The sequence below is a fragment of the Saccopteryx leptura genome, chromosome 9 (genome assembly GCF_036850995.1).
Source record: "Saccopteryx leptura isolate mSacLep1 chromosome 9, mSacLep1_pri_phased_curated, whole genome shotgun sequence".
NCBI classification, from domain to species: Eukaryota; Metazoa; Chordata; class Mammalia; order Chiroptera; family Emballonuridae; genus Saccopteryx; species Saccopteryx leptura.
In genome coordinates this window covers 69,934,579-69,949,062 of record NC_089511.1, presented here as the reverse complement: position 1 = coordinate 69,949,062, position 14,484 = coordinate 69,934,579, and the positions used below count along the sequence as shown (strand labels likewise).

At 40.9% G+C, this 14,484-nt stretch overlaps 1 protein-coding gene, 1 non-coding gene and 1 pseudogene across 2 annotated transcripts in view; 1 reads left to right on the top strand and 2 right to left on the bottom strand.

Moving 5' to 3' along the window:
- Positions 1 to 715: 715 nt before the first annotated feature.
- On the top strand, positions 716 to 4,010 carry LOC136381515 (large ribosomal subunit protein eL21-like; annotated as a pseudogene).
- Positions 4,011 to 6,679: 2,669 nt separating this feature from the next.
- The window catches only part of STOX1 (storkhead box 1), a 95,621-nt gene continuing 87,816 nt past the window's right edge, over positions 6,680 to 14,484 (bottom strand). The window contains exon 4 of the mRNA XM_066348414.1: positions 6,680 to 8,699. Coding sequence (XP_066204511.1) covers positions 8,552 to 8,699 — 148 coding nt within the window. The 3' untranslated portion in view covers positions 6,680 to 8,551. The remainder of the gene's footprint in view (positions 8,700 to 14,484) is intronic.
- Positions 8,400 to 8,505, bottom strand: LOC136381600 (U6 spliceosomal RNA). Its single transcript, XR_010747093.1, has one exon. It is a non-coding gene; the product is annotated as a U6 spliceosomal RNA (small nuclear RNA).

Below are 14,484 nucleotides of genomic sequence, written 5' to 3'. Positions count from 1 at the left end.
CTTGGCCAGGCAAGCCCAGGGTTTCGAACCGGCGACCTCAGTATTTCGAGGTCGACGCTTTATCCACTGCGCCACCACAGGTCAGGCTTCATAACCTTTTAAACCAGCTACTCTTTTTTTTTTTTTTAATTTTTATTTATTTATTCATTTTGGAGAGGAGAGAGAGAGAGAGAAGGGGGAGGAGCAGGAAGCATCAACTCCCATATGTGCCCTGACCAGGCAAGCCAGGGTTTTGAACCGGCAACCTCAGTGTTTCCAGGTTGACGCTTTATCCAATGTGCCACCACAGATCAGGCCCAGCTACTCTTGAATGGAGGAGAAACCAAATTGAGATGTAGGTGCAGGCACAATTCACAAACCACTTGACAATGGGGCACACCAGCCTTATAACCTGAGCATCAAACTTGTGTCTTCACAAAATTATAAATTGCTACATGTCATGGAGTTTGGGCATTGGTCCTGAGTAGCAGAAACCATAAATGCTAAAGCTAATTGCCACAGGCTTTCTGCATAATTATGAATGGGCCTGAAGTTACGGGCTATTTGTTACCTTATGGATTTAATAGGGTGAACAAAAGGAGCAAGTGTTCAGCCAATGATTACGGGAAAATGCATCTCTCTCTAGATTATGAGAATAGTTATGAATCTCTAAATCTGTGCTTCTTTTCTAAAGCCTTATGTTGCACTCCTCCTCACACTCACCCCCAATTCTACCATGGTAAAGTTCATAGCCCTGCAAGAGGGTATAATGTGCATAGGAACATGAAGTGAATGTGGTTAAGAATGTCACACATAAAATTAGGATTAAAAGGAACAAATGTTAATATGTTGTGGCTGAAGAGCAAACACAGATTAAATAAAAATTTTAGCTCCTCAAGGTTATTTTGGCATTCATTTTTATGTCAGAGGACATACAAGCAGGTCTATAAAAGGAAAGGAATAGACTTCTACTCTCCCTATGCAAGAGACTTATATTAGTGTTTTCCAGAATAACTTCTGTGATTTAGGACACACTACACCCCTACATTTCTAAGCCCCAAATTTATTGACTCAAATGTCTGCCTGCTATTTATGTCAAGTGTAAAGGGAAAATGTGTGCAAATTAAACCAAGTCATGAGTAACTTGACCAAGTTGTGGCTTAGCTGGAAAAAAAAAAAGGATACTACTATCAATATATATGTGTTCTCAGTGGGTAGCAACTAGAAAACTTGGGAATGGGGATGAGAGAATGGAGAATATTTTTTCCATATTCCCTGTATAAATCTCAAGAGATTTGTATCTGATGAAATTTCGGGGAGAAGTATGAAGGGGAAGCATAATTAAAATGCATAAGTAGGCCCTGGCCGGTTGACTCGGTGGTGGAGCGTCGGCCTGGCGTGTGGGAGTCCCAGGTTCGATTCCCGGCCAGGGCACACAGGAGAAACGCCCATCTGCTTCTCCACCCCTCCCTCTCTCCTTCCTCTCTGTCTCTCTCTTCCCCTCCCGCAGCTGAGGCTCCATTGGAGCAGGGTTTGCCCTGGCACTGAGGATGGCTCTGTGGCCTCTGCCTCGGGCGCTGGAGTGGCTCTGGATGCAACAGAGCGACACCCCAGAGGGGCGGAGCATCGCCCCCTGGTGGGCATGCCGGGTGGATCCCGGTTGGGCGCATGCGGGAGTCTGACTGCCTCCCCGTTTCCAGCTTCGGAAAAATGAAAAAAAAAAAAAAAATTAAAAAAAAAATGCATAAGTAATTCAAAATATAATCTTATTAGGACACCTTTCTTTTCAAAATAACTTACCAGTCACTGATATTTGTTTAAGAGTTAAAAAGCCTCCTCTGTTGCTCTGTTCCAAGGTACTGTAAAGATTTCCCTTGCCTTTGGTTTCAATTCATTAAATTTTATAACCTTAAGATATAAACAGACCTGTGGTGGCACAGTGGATAAAGCGTCAACCTGGAAACACTGAGGTTGCCGGTTCGAAACTCTGGGCTTGCCTGGTCAAGGCGCATATGGGAGTTGATGCTTCCTGCTCCTCCCCCCTTCTCTCTCTCTCTCTCTCTCCTCTCTATAATGAATAAATTAAAAATCTAAAAAAAAAAAAAAGATATAAACAAGAGGACTGACTATAAATTCACCTCTTTCTGACCATTCTCAAATGTACAGGGCTAGATTTTTTTTTTCTCTCTCTGAAGTGAGAAGCGGGAGGCAGAAAGACAGACTCCCGCATGTGGCTGACCGGGATCCACCTGGCATACCCACCAGAGGGCGATGCTCTGTCCATCTGGGGCATTCCTCCATTGCAACTGGAGCCATTCTAGCACCAGAGGGGGAGGCCATGGAGCCATCCTCAGCGCCCCAGGCCAACTTTTATTTTTTGCTCCAATGGAGACTTGGCTGCAGGAGGGGAAGAGAGAGACGGGGGGGTGGGGGGAATGGAGAAGCAGATGGATACTTCTCCTGTGTGCCCTGGCTGGGAATCGAATCCAGGACTTCCACAGGCCAGGCTGACACTTTACCACTGAGCAAACCAGCCAGGGCCAGGGCTAGATTTTTACTCCATATTTAAAAAGTAGAAGTTAAAAAGAGTCATTATTTTGCATCTGCATGTAAATTTTCTGTGACAGGAGGCATTGAACTATTATTTTTAAATGTTAGGACATTGGAGTTAGGGTGTTGAGTACTAAGAAGTAAGAAGAAAATGAAAGAGGTGACCTGACCTGCGGTGGCATAGAGAATAAAGCATCGACCTGGAATGCAAAGGTCATGAATTCAAAACCCAGGGCTTGCCTGGTCAAGGCACATATGGGAGTTGATGCTTCCTGCTCCTCCCCCCTTCTCTCTCTCACTCTCTCCTCTCTAAAATGAATAAATAAAATCTTTTAAAGAACTAAAAGAAAACGAAAAAGGGAATAGGAGGGATGTTTCCGCCATTGCTAGCCACATAACCTTGGCCAACTAAACTCTAAAACCTGTTCTTTGTTAGTAATGTGGGGACAAAAAATGCCTTCCCTGCTGATAGTGCAGGGAATTTGGAAGGATCAGATGATATCATAGTACTACATAAATGATGCTTACATTTATACATTTAGCTCGAGTTTTTGACAGATTTTGAAACCACTGGAGATGTTTGGCTGTAACCACCCTCTTCCAGTAATTTGCTAAAGTGACTAACACAAAGGGAATGAGGAGAAGCATCTACTATATGTTCTCTAGGGCTATCAGAAAGCATGGAGTTGTTCCTTTGGCCACATACATGTGAATTTACAAGAAAGGTGATATTGTAGACATCAAGGGAATGGGCACTGTTCAAAAAGGAATGCCCCACAAATGTTACCATGGCAAAACTGGAAGAGTGGACAGTATCATCCAGCATATAGTGGACACTGTTGTGAAGAAACAAAGGCAAGATTCTTGCCAAGAGAAATAATGTATGCAAATTGAGCATATTAAGCACTCTTGTTTGTTTGGTTTTGTTTTTTTTCCTGAAGTTGGAAACAGGGAGGCGGTCAGACAAACTCCCGCATGTGCCCAACCAGGATCCACCTGGCATGCCCACCAGGGGGCGATGCTCTGCCCATCTAGGGCATTGCTCTGTTGCAACCAGAGCCATTCTAGTGCCTGAGGCAGAGGCCATAGAGCCATCCTCAGCACCCGGGCCATCTCTGCTCCAATGGAGCCTTGGCTGCGGGAGGGGAAGAGAGAGACAGAGAGGAAGGAGGGGGGAGGGGTGGAGAAGCAGATGGGCGCTTCTCCTGTGTGCCCTGGCCAGGAATTGAACCCGGGATTCCTGCATGCCAGGCCGACGCTCTACCACTGAACCAACCGGCCAGGGCTAAGCACTCTTGAGAGCTGAGATAGCTTCCTGAAACATGTGAAGGAAGATGATCAGAAAAAGAAGGAAATCAAACAGAAAGATACCTGAGTTCAACTGAAGCACCAGCCTGCTCCACCCAGAGAAGAACTTTGTGAGAATCAACAGAAAGGAACCTGAGCTGCTGGAACCCATTCCCTGTGAATTCATGGCATGATATGTATAAAAATAAATTAATTAAAGACCTCTATACTGATACAAAAAACACACCAAAGTATTGGATGCAGCTTTGAACATATTTAGCAGATGTATGGTTACATATGTATCTAGCTCCTAATTCAAACTTGTTGAAAAGATTGTTAAATTTGCTTATCTTTATAGAGAGATGTTGCTTTAGTTAATTACTTTATACACAGTAATTTGAATCAATGGTGGAAGAGAGTAGTCGCATCATTTACCCCAGAAGAGGGCACCATTACCCAAGAAATGGAAGCTGCTACTGATAGGGAACTTGTCTCTAAGGTTTCAAGTGCATTTTTAGAGGATAGCGAAACGGTCATTAATTTTTGTTGTTGTTTTTACAGAGACAGAAAGAGAGTCAGAGAAAGGGATAGGTAGGGACAGACAAACAGGAATGGAGAGAGATGAGAAACATCAATCATTAGTTTTTCCTTGCGATACCTTAGTTGTTCATTGATTGCTTTCTCATATGTGCCTTGACCGTGGGGCTATGCAGACTGAGTAACTAACCCCTTGCTCGAGCCAGCGACCTTGAGTCCAAGCTGGTGAGCTTTTTGGTCAAACCAGATGAGCCTGCGCTCAAGCTGGCCACCTCGGGGTCTCGAATCTGGGTCCTCGGCATCCCAGTCAGACATTTTATCCACTGCGCCACCGCCTGGTCAGGCTAATTTCTTTTTGATACCCCCATTTCTGTTTCATGACTCAAATGTTTCTCTTCCCATTTTTTTTTTTAAAGATTTTATTTATTCATTTTATAGGGGAGAGAGAGAGAGAAGGGCAGGGGGAGGAGCAGAAAGCATCAACTCCCATATGTGCCTGACCAGGCAAGCCCAGGGTTTCGAACCAGCAACCTCAGCGTTCCAGGTTGACGCTCTATCCACTGCGCCACCACAGGTCAGGCTCTTCCCACTTTCTTTAGGCACTAGTCTGTCTTCCCCACTCCCCAAAAGCGTTCTCAGGATGGGTTCTCAAAAAGTAGTGGTTCCCAATCTTTTGACTACTACAGCTCTTTTCCATTGTTTTTATCTAAATATGACATTTTGCAACATTTTGTCTGCTAAATTTCATTTAGTAATAATTATTCTTCTAGTCTATAAATACGATACAAATGCAATTTTACAACATCACACCAGTGTGTGATAGTGTTGCATTACTGAGCTGGTATAATTTCAGCCACTGGCAAACTTAAGTTAGCAGCAAGGAGTTAGTCAAAGGAAGTGTACAACTTCTACTAGGATTTTTGAAATATTGAAAATAGCTTACACTACAAATTGGTAGTTACAAAATAGTCATGGGGATGTAAAGTACAGCATAGAGCATATAGTCAGTAAATATAACTGTATATGGTGTCAGGTGGCTATTAGAAATATCAAGGGGAACACTTTGTGAAGTATATGGTTGTCTAACCACTATTTTGTATGCCTAAAACTAATAAAAAATATTAAACAAAAACTGTAATTGAAAAATAAAACTAAAAAAGAAAATAGCTCACAGAAAGAGGCTTTGCATATTTCATTGCCATTGATAGCATAAAATATTAACTGAAACCTTTTAGCCAAAAGCATATCTTCCTCAGACATATCTAGATTTTGACTAATACTACTTTCTATAATCTTCACTTAAATTGAGTTTTGTTTGTTTTTTAGAAAGAAAGGGGGATGGGGAGGAGCAGGAAGCATCAACATGTAGTAGTTGCTTCTCATGTGTGCCTTGACTGAACAAGCCCAATGGTTTGAACCAGCGACCTCAGCATTCCAGGTGGATGCTTTATCCACTGTGCCACCGCAGGTCAATCTTCACTTAAATTGAATCTCTCAATGGAGGAACTCCAGACAACCTGGGGAAATATATAGTAAGCCATGTATTTATTTACCTATCAAGTTGTGTAAATATATAGAATCATATACACGTGTATTTATGACTATATTAGGTGCCTGCTGCATTGAAACTTTTAAGTAGATTATTATCTACAAATCTTTCAACAATCTGTAACATACATATCATTACTATCTTCCTTTTACAGATGAGAAAACTGAAACAAAGAAGTTTGGTAATTTTCTCCATCACACAGCTACCAAGTACGTGTATTGGAATTAAGATTCAAATGTGTCTTTCTTCTAAGCTCGGGTCATCAAGCTGCCTCAAGAGACCAGTTTTCTCCTTAGAGAATAGAAGGCAATGGGGAAGAGAAATCAAGAACTTAAATTTCCACATATAAATATTAATATTGTAGAAAAATGCAAGTCACCCGTTTTAGAGAATAATCTCCCAAAAAACAGTAACACATACATCTTTAATATCTGTTGTGTTCAATAAAAGTTTATTGGTTTCATAATAGGCTCCATTTCATACATTTAGAGTATTATAATGCATCCAGTGGCAAACAGATGGCTTTCATTGATCTCTAGATGTGGCTACAGCCACAACAGACTGGATTCTTCACTCTACTAAGAAACTTGTCCAGGTCCAAAATCACAGAACAGAGTTGTTGCTGCTCCTTTTCCCAAGGATTATCAGGGATAGGCACAGAAATGAAGAACTGAAAGCAATACTCAGGAATCTTACATGAGTTAAGTATTTTGCAGGATCCTCATTGAATCATTTTTCAATATTGTATTGAGATATATTTGACATATAACCCTCACTAAAGCACAAAGCCTTACCTTTGAAAGGAATCTTCAAAATCATCAGTTCAGCCACCCTCTTAAACTAAGTACTGGGAATAAATACCTCTGCAACATACCAGTGAAGGGATTACCAAGCCTCTATTTGAATGCCCTAAATAATGAGAAATTCATCCCTTTAAAAGCTGCCTAGTTTTAAAAAAAAAATTTATTTATTGATTTTATAGAGGTGGGGGTAAGCAAGAAGTATCAACTCATAGCTGCTTCAGTTTAGTTTGTCACTGATTGCTTGTCATATGTTCCTTGACCCAGCAAGCCCAGAGTTTCGAACCTACAACTTCAGCATTCCAGGTCAATGTTTTATCCACTGTACCACCACATGCCAGGCTAACGCTGCCTATTTCATTTACAGATAGTTTTCACTAATGGGACATTCTTCATACTGAGCTGAATCTTTCTCCTACCTTCTAATCACTAATGCTAATTCCAAGCTATAACATCCCCTAAAACAATGTCTTCCCCACAAAATTTTATGCTACGATTACTCTTCTTGGTACTTTGTCTGAGGTTTCAAATGTCCTGTGACGATGGCTAACCTTGGATAGGTTTGTCAGAGCCACTAAAAACCAATAGGATTGAGTGGTCCAACCACTGCAGAAACTCAGCAATTGCACTCACAGTGCTCTCCACAAAGCTGAGATTAATCTGGCCTTCATTGTTCCCAGGCCAGTGAGAGTTCAAAATAGGCAGTCTCCAATTACTCAATTATCCTTGAGATCTAAAGCCTTGACAACCTTTAGAAACCTCTTTAAAAAAACATCCCTCAACCACAAGTCAGCATTAACATCTACATAAAACCTTTCTTGACTGCTCCACATTCCTCAAACCCAAAAAGTAGTGGCCATTCCACTGCTTGGTCTGAAAAGGTCTGCCAAAAATAACTCTGGCAAAGTTACTAGGCCTTACCATGAATGGAAATGGATCAAATGATTTCTCTTCTCCAGATCTCTTAATTCAGAACCTCCCTTTCACATGCCATTTGCAACCATTCTGCTTCTCTTCTATCTCAACACCATCTGAGAATACCCTGAGTTTTCACTGCCATGCTATAGAGAGAGCATCAAATGTGGGGAGGAAGAAGAGACACAGTCGAGTCATATGCTTACTGCCAGAGGTATTTTGGACATTGTGGAGCCATTTGTTCATGCTCAGGCTGGTCACAGAGAAGATCCTTGGCAGTAATGATAAGATGGAAGGAATCCTTGTTGCAAAGTTCCCAAAAATCTATGTAAATTCTTTCTGTTAACAATAAAAGACTGGTTGTAAACAAACTACCTTTGCAACCCTAAAACACTATTTTCTACATTTTTGTAATTTTCTAGATTTTTGTATTGCAATCTGGTGAGATCCACTTAACTCAGTATTAGTGTGGGCAGAAAAATTCACACTGGGTAGTAAGTTAGCATTCTATGTATTTGAGAAACTAATGAAAATCAGGTAATTACATTTAATTGGAAGAGGACAAAGGAGTCTATGTTTTGTTTGGTTTTGTTTTTATTGCAAACAAACTATGTATTCCCAATAAATTCATAGTAAAATAAGCTTTAAATTGTCAAAAAAGAAAAAAAGCCAGTAACTAGAACAAAATGAGTGGTGAAATTAATAACATATAGACTTGGCTTTAAAGAATTCTTATATATTGAGTTGACTGAAACATCCTGTATGATGCTGCACTTTTTTTTTTAAATATGGAACACTTCATGAATTTGCATGTCATCCTTGCGCAGGGGCCATGCTAACTTCTCTGTATCGTTCCAATTTTAGTATATGTGCTGCCGAAGCGAGCACGATGCTGTAAATTTTTACAAAAAAATTTCCCAGAGAAAAACAACATTTAAACATTTATAGCTGGAGTTAGCTGAAGTAAGGAATTGGATGTGAATGTTTGACTGCTCTTTGTGCCTTCAAAGTTCTGCAGAAAATTCTGTCTTCTTTTTAGTCCATCCAGAACGACTGAATTATTAGATGTCAGACTCTGTGTCCTGAAAATATTAAAAATAGAATTATTATCTTCAAAAGGGCTACATCTCTAACCAAGGCATTATACTTTCATATAGCAATATAACATTTACTAACACTAAGGTGCAACTATGACATAAGTTAATCCTTAACCTTTGAGTAGTGAGTTTTATTCATGCTCGCTGACTCCCGGGAGGGAGTTGTTTTTCAAAAAATGAAATTAGCCTGACCAGGCGGTGGCGCAGTGGATAGAGCGTCGGACTGGGATGCGGAAGGACCCAGGTTCGAGACCCCGAGGTCGCCAGCTTGAGTGCGGGCTCATCTGGTTTGAGCGAGGCTCACCAGCTTGGACCCAAGGTCGCTGGCTCCAGCAAGGGGTTGCTCGGTCTGCTGAAGGCCCGCGGTCAAGGCACATGTGAGAGAGCAATCAATGAACAACTAAGGTGTTGCAACGCGCAATGAAAAACTAATGATTGATGCTTCTCATCTCTCTCCATAGGAAGTCTGTCTGTCTGTCCCTGTCTATCCCTCTCTCTGACTCACTCTCTGTCTCTATAAAAAAAAATAATAATAAATAAATAAAAATGAAATTAGCCTGACCAGGCGGTGGCGCAATGGATAGAGCATCAAACTGGGATGCCGAGGACCCAAGTTCGAGACCCCGAGGATGCCAGCTTGAGCGTGGGCTCATCTGGTTTGAGCAAAAGCTCACCAGCTTAGACCCAAGGGCGCTGGCTCAAGCAAGGGTTTACTCGGTCTGCTGGAGGCCCACAGTCAAGGCGCATATGAGAAAGCAATCAATGAGCACAATGTGCAATGAAAAACTAATGATTGATGCTTCTCATATCTCTGTTCCTGTCTATCCCTCTCTCTATTTAAAAAAAAATGAAATTAGTTCCAGTTACAATTTTATTAACTTAAGGTCATATTTGTTTGATAACCAATTTATGGAAACAAGAACATACATTTGCCTTTATTTAATGTTGCCTTACACATTTTTAAAATAAAAATGTTTGTTATCTGGATGGTCAGGAAGCATGAGGACATACATGAACATTTGTACTACTCAAAGTTTAAAAATCTAAAGCGCTTTTTTTTTAGATTTTTTTTTTTTTTTGTATTTTTCTGAAGTGAGAAGCGGGGAGGCAGGCAGACTCCTGCAGGCGCCTGACTGGGATCCAACCAGCATGCCCACCAGGGGGCAATGCTTTACCTATCTGGAGCTTTGTTCTGTTGCTGCCGGAGTCATTCTACCTCCTGAGGCAGAGGCCATGGAGCTGTCCTCAGCACCCAGGCCAACTTTTTTTTTTCTTTTTTTTTACAGAGACAGAGAGAGTCGAGAGAGGGATAGACAGGGACAGACAGACAGGAACGAAGAGATGAGAAGCATCAATCATTAGTTTCTCATTGCGCATTGCGACACCTTAGTTGTTCATTGATTGCTTTCTCATATGTGCCTTGACCGTGGGCCTTCAGCAGACCGAGTAACTCCTTGCTTGAGCCAGCGCCCTTGGGCTCAAGCTGGTGAGCTCGGAGTCTCAAACCTGGGTCTTCTGCATCCCAGTCCGACGCTCTATCCACTGCGCCACCACCTGGTCAGGCACCCGGGCCAACTTTTGCTCCAATGGAGCCTTGGCTGCGGAAAGGGAAGAGAGAAAGTAGAGGGGGGGGGAGGATGGAGAAGCTAATGGGCGCTTCTCCTGTGTGCTCTGGCCGGGAATCAAAACCAGGACTTCTACACACGGGGCCAACGCTCTACCACTGAGCTAGGCAGCCAGGGCCTTTTTAAAAATATTTATTCATTTTTAAAGAGGGGGAGAAAGAGAGAAAGAGAAGGGGAAAGGAGCAGGAAGCATCAACTCCCATATGTGCCTTGACCAGGCAAGCGCAGGGTTTTGAACTGGTGACTTTAGCATTCCAGGTCGATGCTTTATCCACTGATCCACCACAGGTCAGGCTAAAAATCTAAAGCGCTCTTTACATTTTAAATGCTTCACAACAACACCTCAATTATTTGACAGCTCCTTTCCAAGAAGTTATTTTCTGAACAACATCTGTTCTCAGATCCAATATCAAGTATATCCTAGTCAGAAGTTCTTGAAAAACTCTTCTATACAACTAAAGTAACCAATATCATCTTGTGTCATGTATTTTTTGAGAAGTCATATCGGAAGGGAAGAGCTATCTACAATATTTTTCATACTGACAAATGTTTTCTTCCTTGAAGCTGTCCATTATCTAACACATCTACATTGCTTCAGCCACATTACTGTTTAGGCATTTTGCTTTGACATTCCCCTTTTACCACCTTGCCTCCTCTTCATCACATGTCCATTACATTAAGTTTTTTTTTTTAATTTTTTTTTTACAGGGACAGAGAGAGAGTCAGAGAGAGGGATAGATAGGGACAGACAGACAGGAACAGAGAGAGATGAGAAGCATCAATCATCAGTTTTTCCTTACGATACCATAGTTGTTCATTGATTGCTTTCTCATATGTGCCATGATCGTGGGCCTTCAGCAGACTGAGTAACCCCCCGCTCGAGCCAGTGACCTTGGGTCCATGCAAGTGAGCTTTTTGCTAAGGCCAGATGAGCCCGCGCTCAAGCTGGCAACCCTGGGGTCTCGAACCTGGGTCCTTCCGCATCCCAGTCCAATGCTCAGTCCACTGCGCCACCGCCTGGTCAGGCACATTAAGATTTTTAAGTCTCAAAAATGTGTCCTCCAATAAGTCTCCCATACAGCCCATCACTCTTAATTCCATATCTCTTTGGCAGTTATGAAGAGTTTATGCTTTGTTCTTTAGTTCAATTTGTTTGTTTGTTGGTCTCCTCAACTAAAACTGTAAGTTTCCTGCAAGGAGCAATGATATCTTGTTCATCTGTGTCCTCCCAATCCTATCACAATATGGCACATAGTTGATACTCAAATGCTATCTTTCCCTCCTTTTTTCTCTACATGTCTTTAAGGATTATAACTTTTTCAAAAAACAATTATATGCATTTTTTAAGAAATTAACTGTCTCAAGATTTCATAAACTTAAATTCTCAATTTTATGTCAAGGAATAATTTCACTTATCTATTTTGGGTTTGTTTGTTTTTAGCTTTTACCAGAGAGAAAGAGAACTCACAGCTTGCTCATTAACAACACGATTGTCTACTTTGGAAACAATGTATTTTGATAATTCAAAAACTTTTTTTTTTTTTTACAGAGACAGAGAGAGAGAGAGGGATAGATAGGGACAGACAGGAATGGAGGGAGATGAGAAGCATCAATCATCAGTTTTTCGTTGCGACACCTTAGTTGTTCATTGATTGCTTTCTCATATGCGACTTGACCGTGGGCCTTCAGTAGACTGAGTAACCCCTTGCTCAAGCCAGAGACCTTGGGTCCAAGCCGGTGAGCTTTGCTCAAACCAGATGAGCCGTGCTCAAAGAGCCTGGCGACCTCAGGGTCTCGAACCTGGGTCCTCCGCATCCCAGTCTGATGCTCTATCCACTGTGCCACAGCGTGGTCAGGCTCAAAGACTTAATATGAATCAAACTATTGTTTCAAGAAGAAAAGATCTGTTTCCCAATAAAAAAACTGTTTAAAAATTGCAAACTTACAGATATTTAGACTAAGTTATACATAACCAGAAATGTCTGCAAATATTTATATGTAAAAACATAGCAAAGAAAGGGGAATAATATAAATGTCAAAAGAAGAAAAATAATGGTTATATACATAATGGAGCTCACATAATGGAATACTAAGCAGCCATTAAAAAGAACAAGCTGACAAAAAGAAGGTGGTGGAAGACATTTTGACTTTGGGTGATGGGTATACTACATAATCAAATGTCAAAAAGATCTGGAGATGTTTTCTCTGAATCTATGTACTCTAACCTAACTGATCAATGTCATCCTGTTAAAATTAATTGTCTAAATAAAATTTTAAAAAAGAACAAATTGGGTCTATATGTATTACAAAGACAGTGAGTTGGGTTTATATTGATATGTATTGATTGTAAGATAGCCATAAGTTAGGTGAAAAAGGAAAGCCACTACTCTATATGATTTGTTGTTTAAAATAACTACATTTACAAATACATAGAAAAAAGTCTAAAACAATATATATCAAACTGTTAATAATACTTCGGTCACCTCTATGGAATGTGAATAGAAAAGGTTGAAGAATAGAGACTTCCAGTTTTACTTGTACCTTTCTGTATTACCTTACTCTTTCAAAAAGGGGTACACAATAGTTTAATATAATGAAAAAACTATTAAAAATATATGGAAAATTTTAATATGACCTTTTATAAAACTAATGACATGAGAGAAATGCTCATGATATATTATTAATTGAAAAAAGCAACATGCAAATTAGCAACTACAATATGAGTCCAGTAGACAAAATATATATAGATCAATATATTCAGACTAAAGTATTATAAATATACTAAATATGAACTTAAAAAATTTTTTTTTAGATTTTTAAAAAATTTATTCATTTTAGAGAAGAGAGAGAGAAGGTGGGGGGGAGGAGCAGGAAGCATCAACTCCCATATGTGCCTTGACCAGGCAAGCCCCAGTTTTTGAACTGGTGACCTCAGCATTCCAAGTCGATGCTTTATCCACTGTGCCACCACAGGTCAGGCATAAAAGGACTTTTTAAAGTATCTAGACAAGGGTGACTATAGGCATTAAAAAAAAATACTTTTTGTTCACTGACATAGATAAAAGTGAAGTGGTCACCAGGGAAGGGGGACATGGTGGATGTGAGTAAGGGGAACAAATACCCTATTTTCCCATGTATAAGAGGATCCCATGTATAAAACATACACCTTAATTTTGGGGCCTGAAATTTGAAAAAAAAAAAAAGTATTACATAAAGTTATTGAACTCAAGTTTTATTCATCATGAAATTCATACAACTCCTCATCACTGTCAAAATTCCCATCCATTAGCTTGTCCTCATCTGTGTCTGATGACGAATCACTGTCTTCATATATCTACATACAGTGAGCGCAAAAATAAGCTCGAAAAAGTGGGAAATGCAAGTAAAAAAATCTATAACCACTGTATAAAACGCAGCCAGTTTTTAGACCCCAAATTTTTTGGAAAAAAAAGGTTGTCTTTTTTTTTTTTTTTTGTATTTTTCTGAAGCTGGAAACAGGGAGAGACAGTCAGACAGACTCCTGCATGCGCCCGACCGGGATCCACCCGGCACGCCCACCAGGGGCGAAGCTCTGCCCACCAGGGGGCGATGCTCTGCCCCTCCGGGGCGTCGCTCTGCTGTGACCAGAGCCACTCCAGCGCCTGGGGCAGAGGCCAAGGAGCCATCCCCAGTGCCCGGGCCATCTTTGCTCCAATGGAGCCTTGGCTGCGGGAGGGGAAGAGAGAGACAGAGAGGAAGGAGGGGGGGATGTGGAGAAGCAAATGGGCGCTTCTCCCACGTGCCCTGGCCGGGAATCGAACCCGGGTCCCCCGCACGCCAGGCCGACGCTCTACCGCTGAGCCAACCGGCCAGGGCCAAAGGGTGTCTTATACATGAGGAAATATGGTATACGGTGACAGAAAATGACTTGACTTTGGGTGATGGTCACACGATGCAGTCAACAATTCAAACACTATGGAGATGTTTACCTGAAACCTATGTACTCTTATTAATCAATGTCAGCCCATTTAATTTCTAGGTAAAAAATTTAAAAAATAAAAATACTTCTCAGTACTTCTCAAATAATTCTATTTTGACCATATTACTTTGATAATCTGAACAGTGTTATTCAAACAAATTGACCTGGAAAATATTAGTGCAAAGTA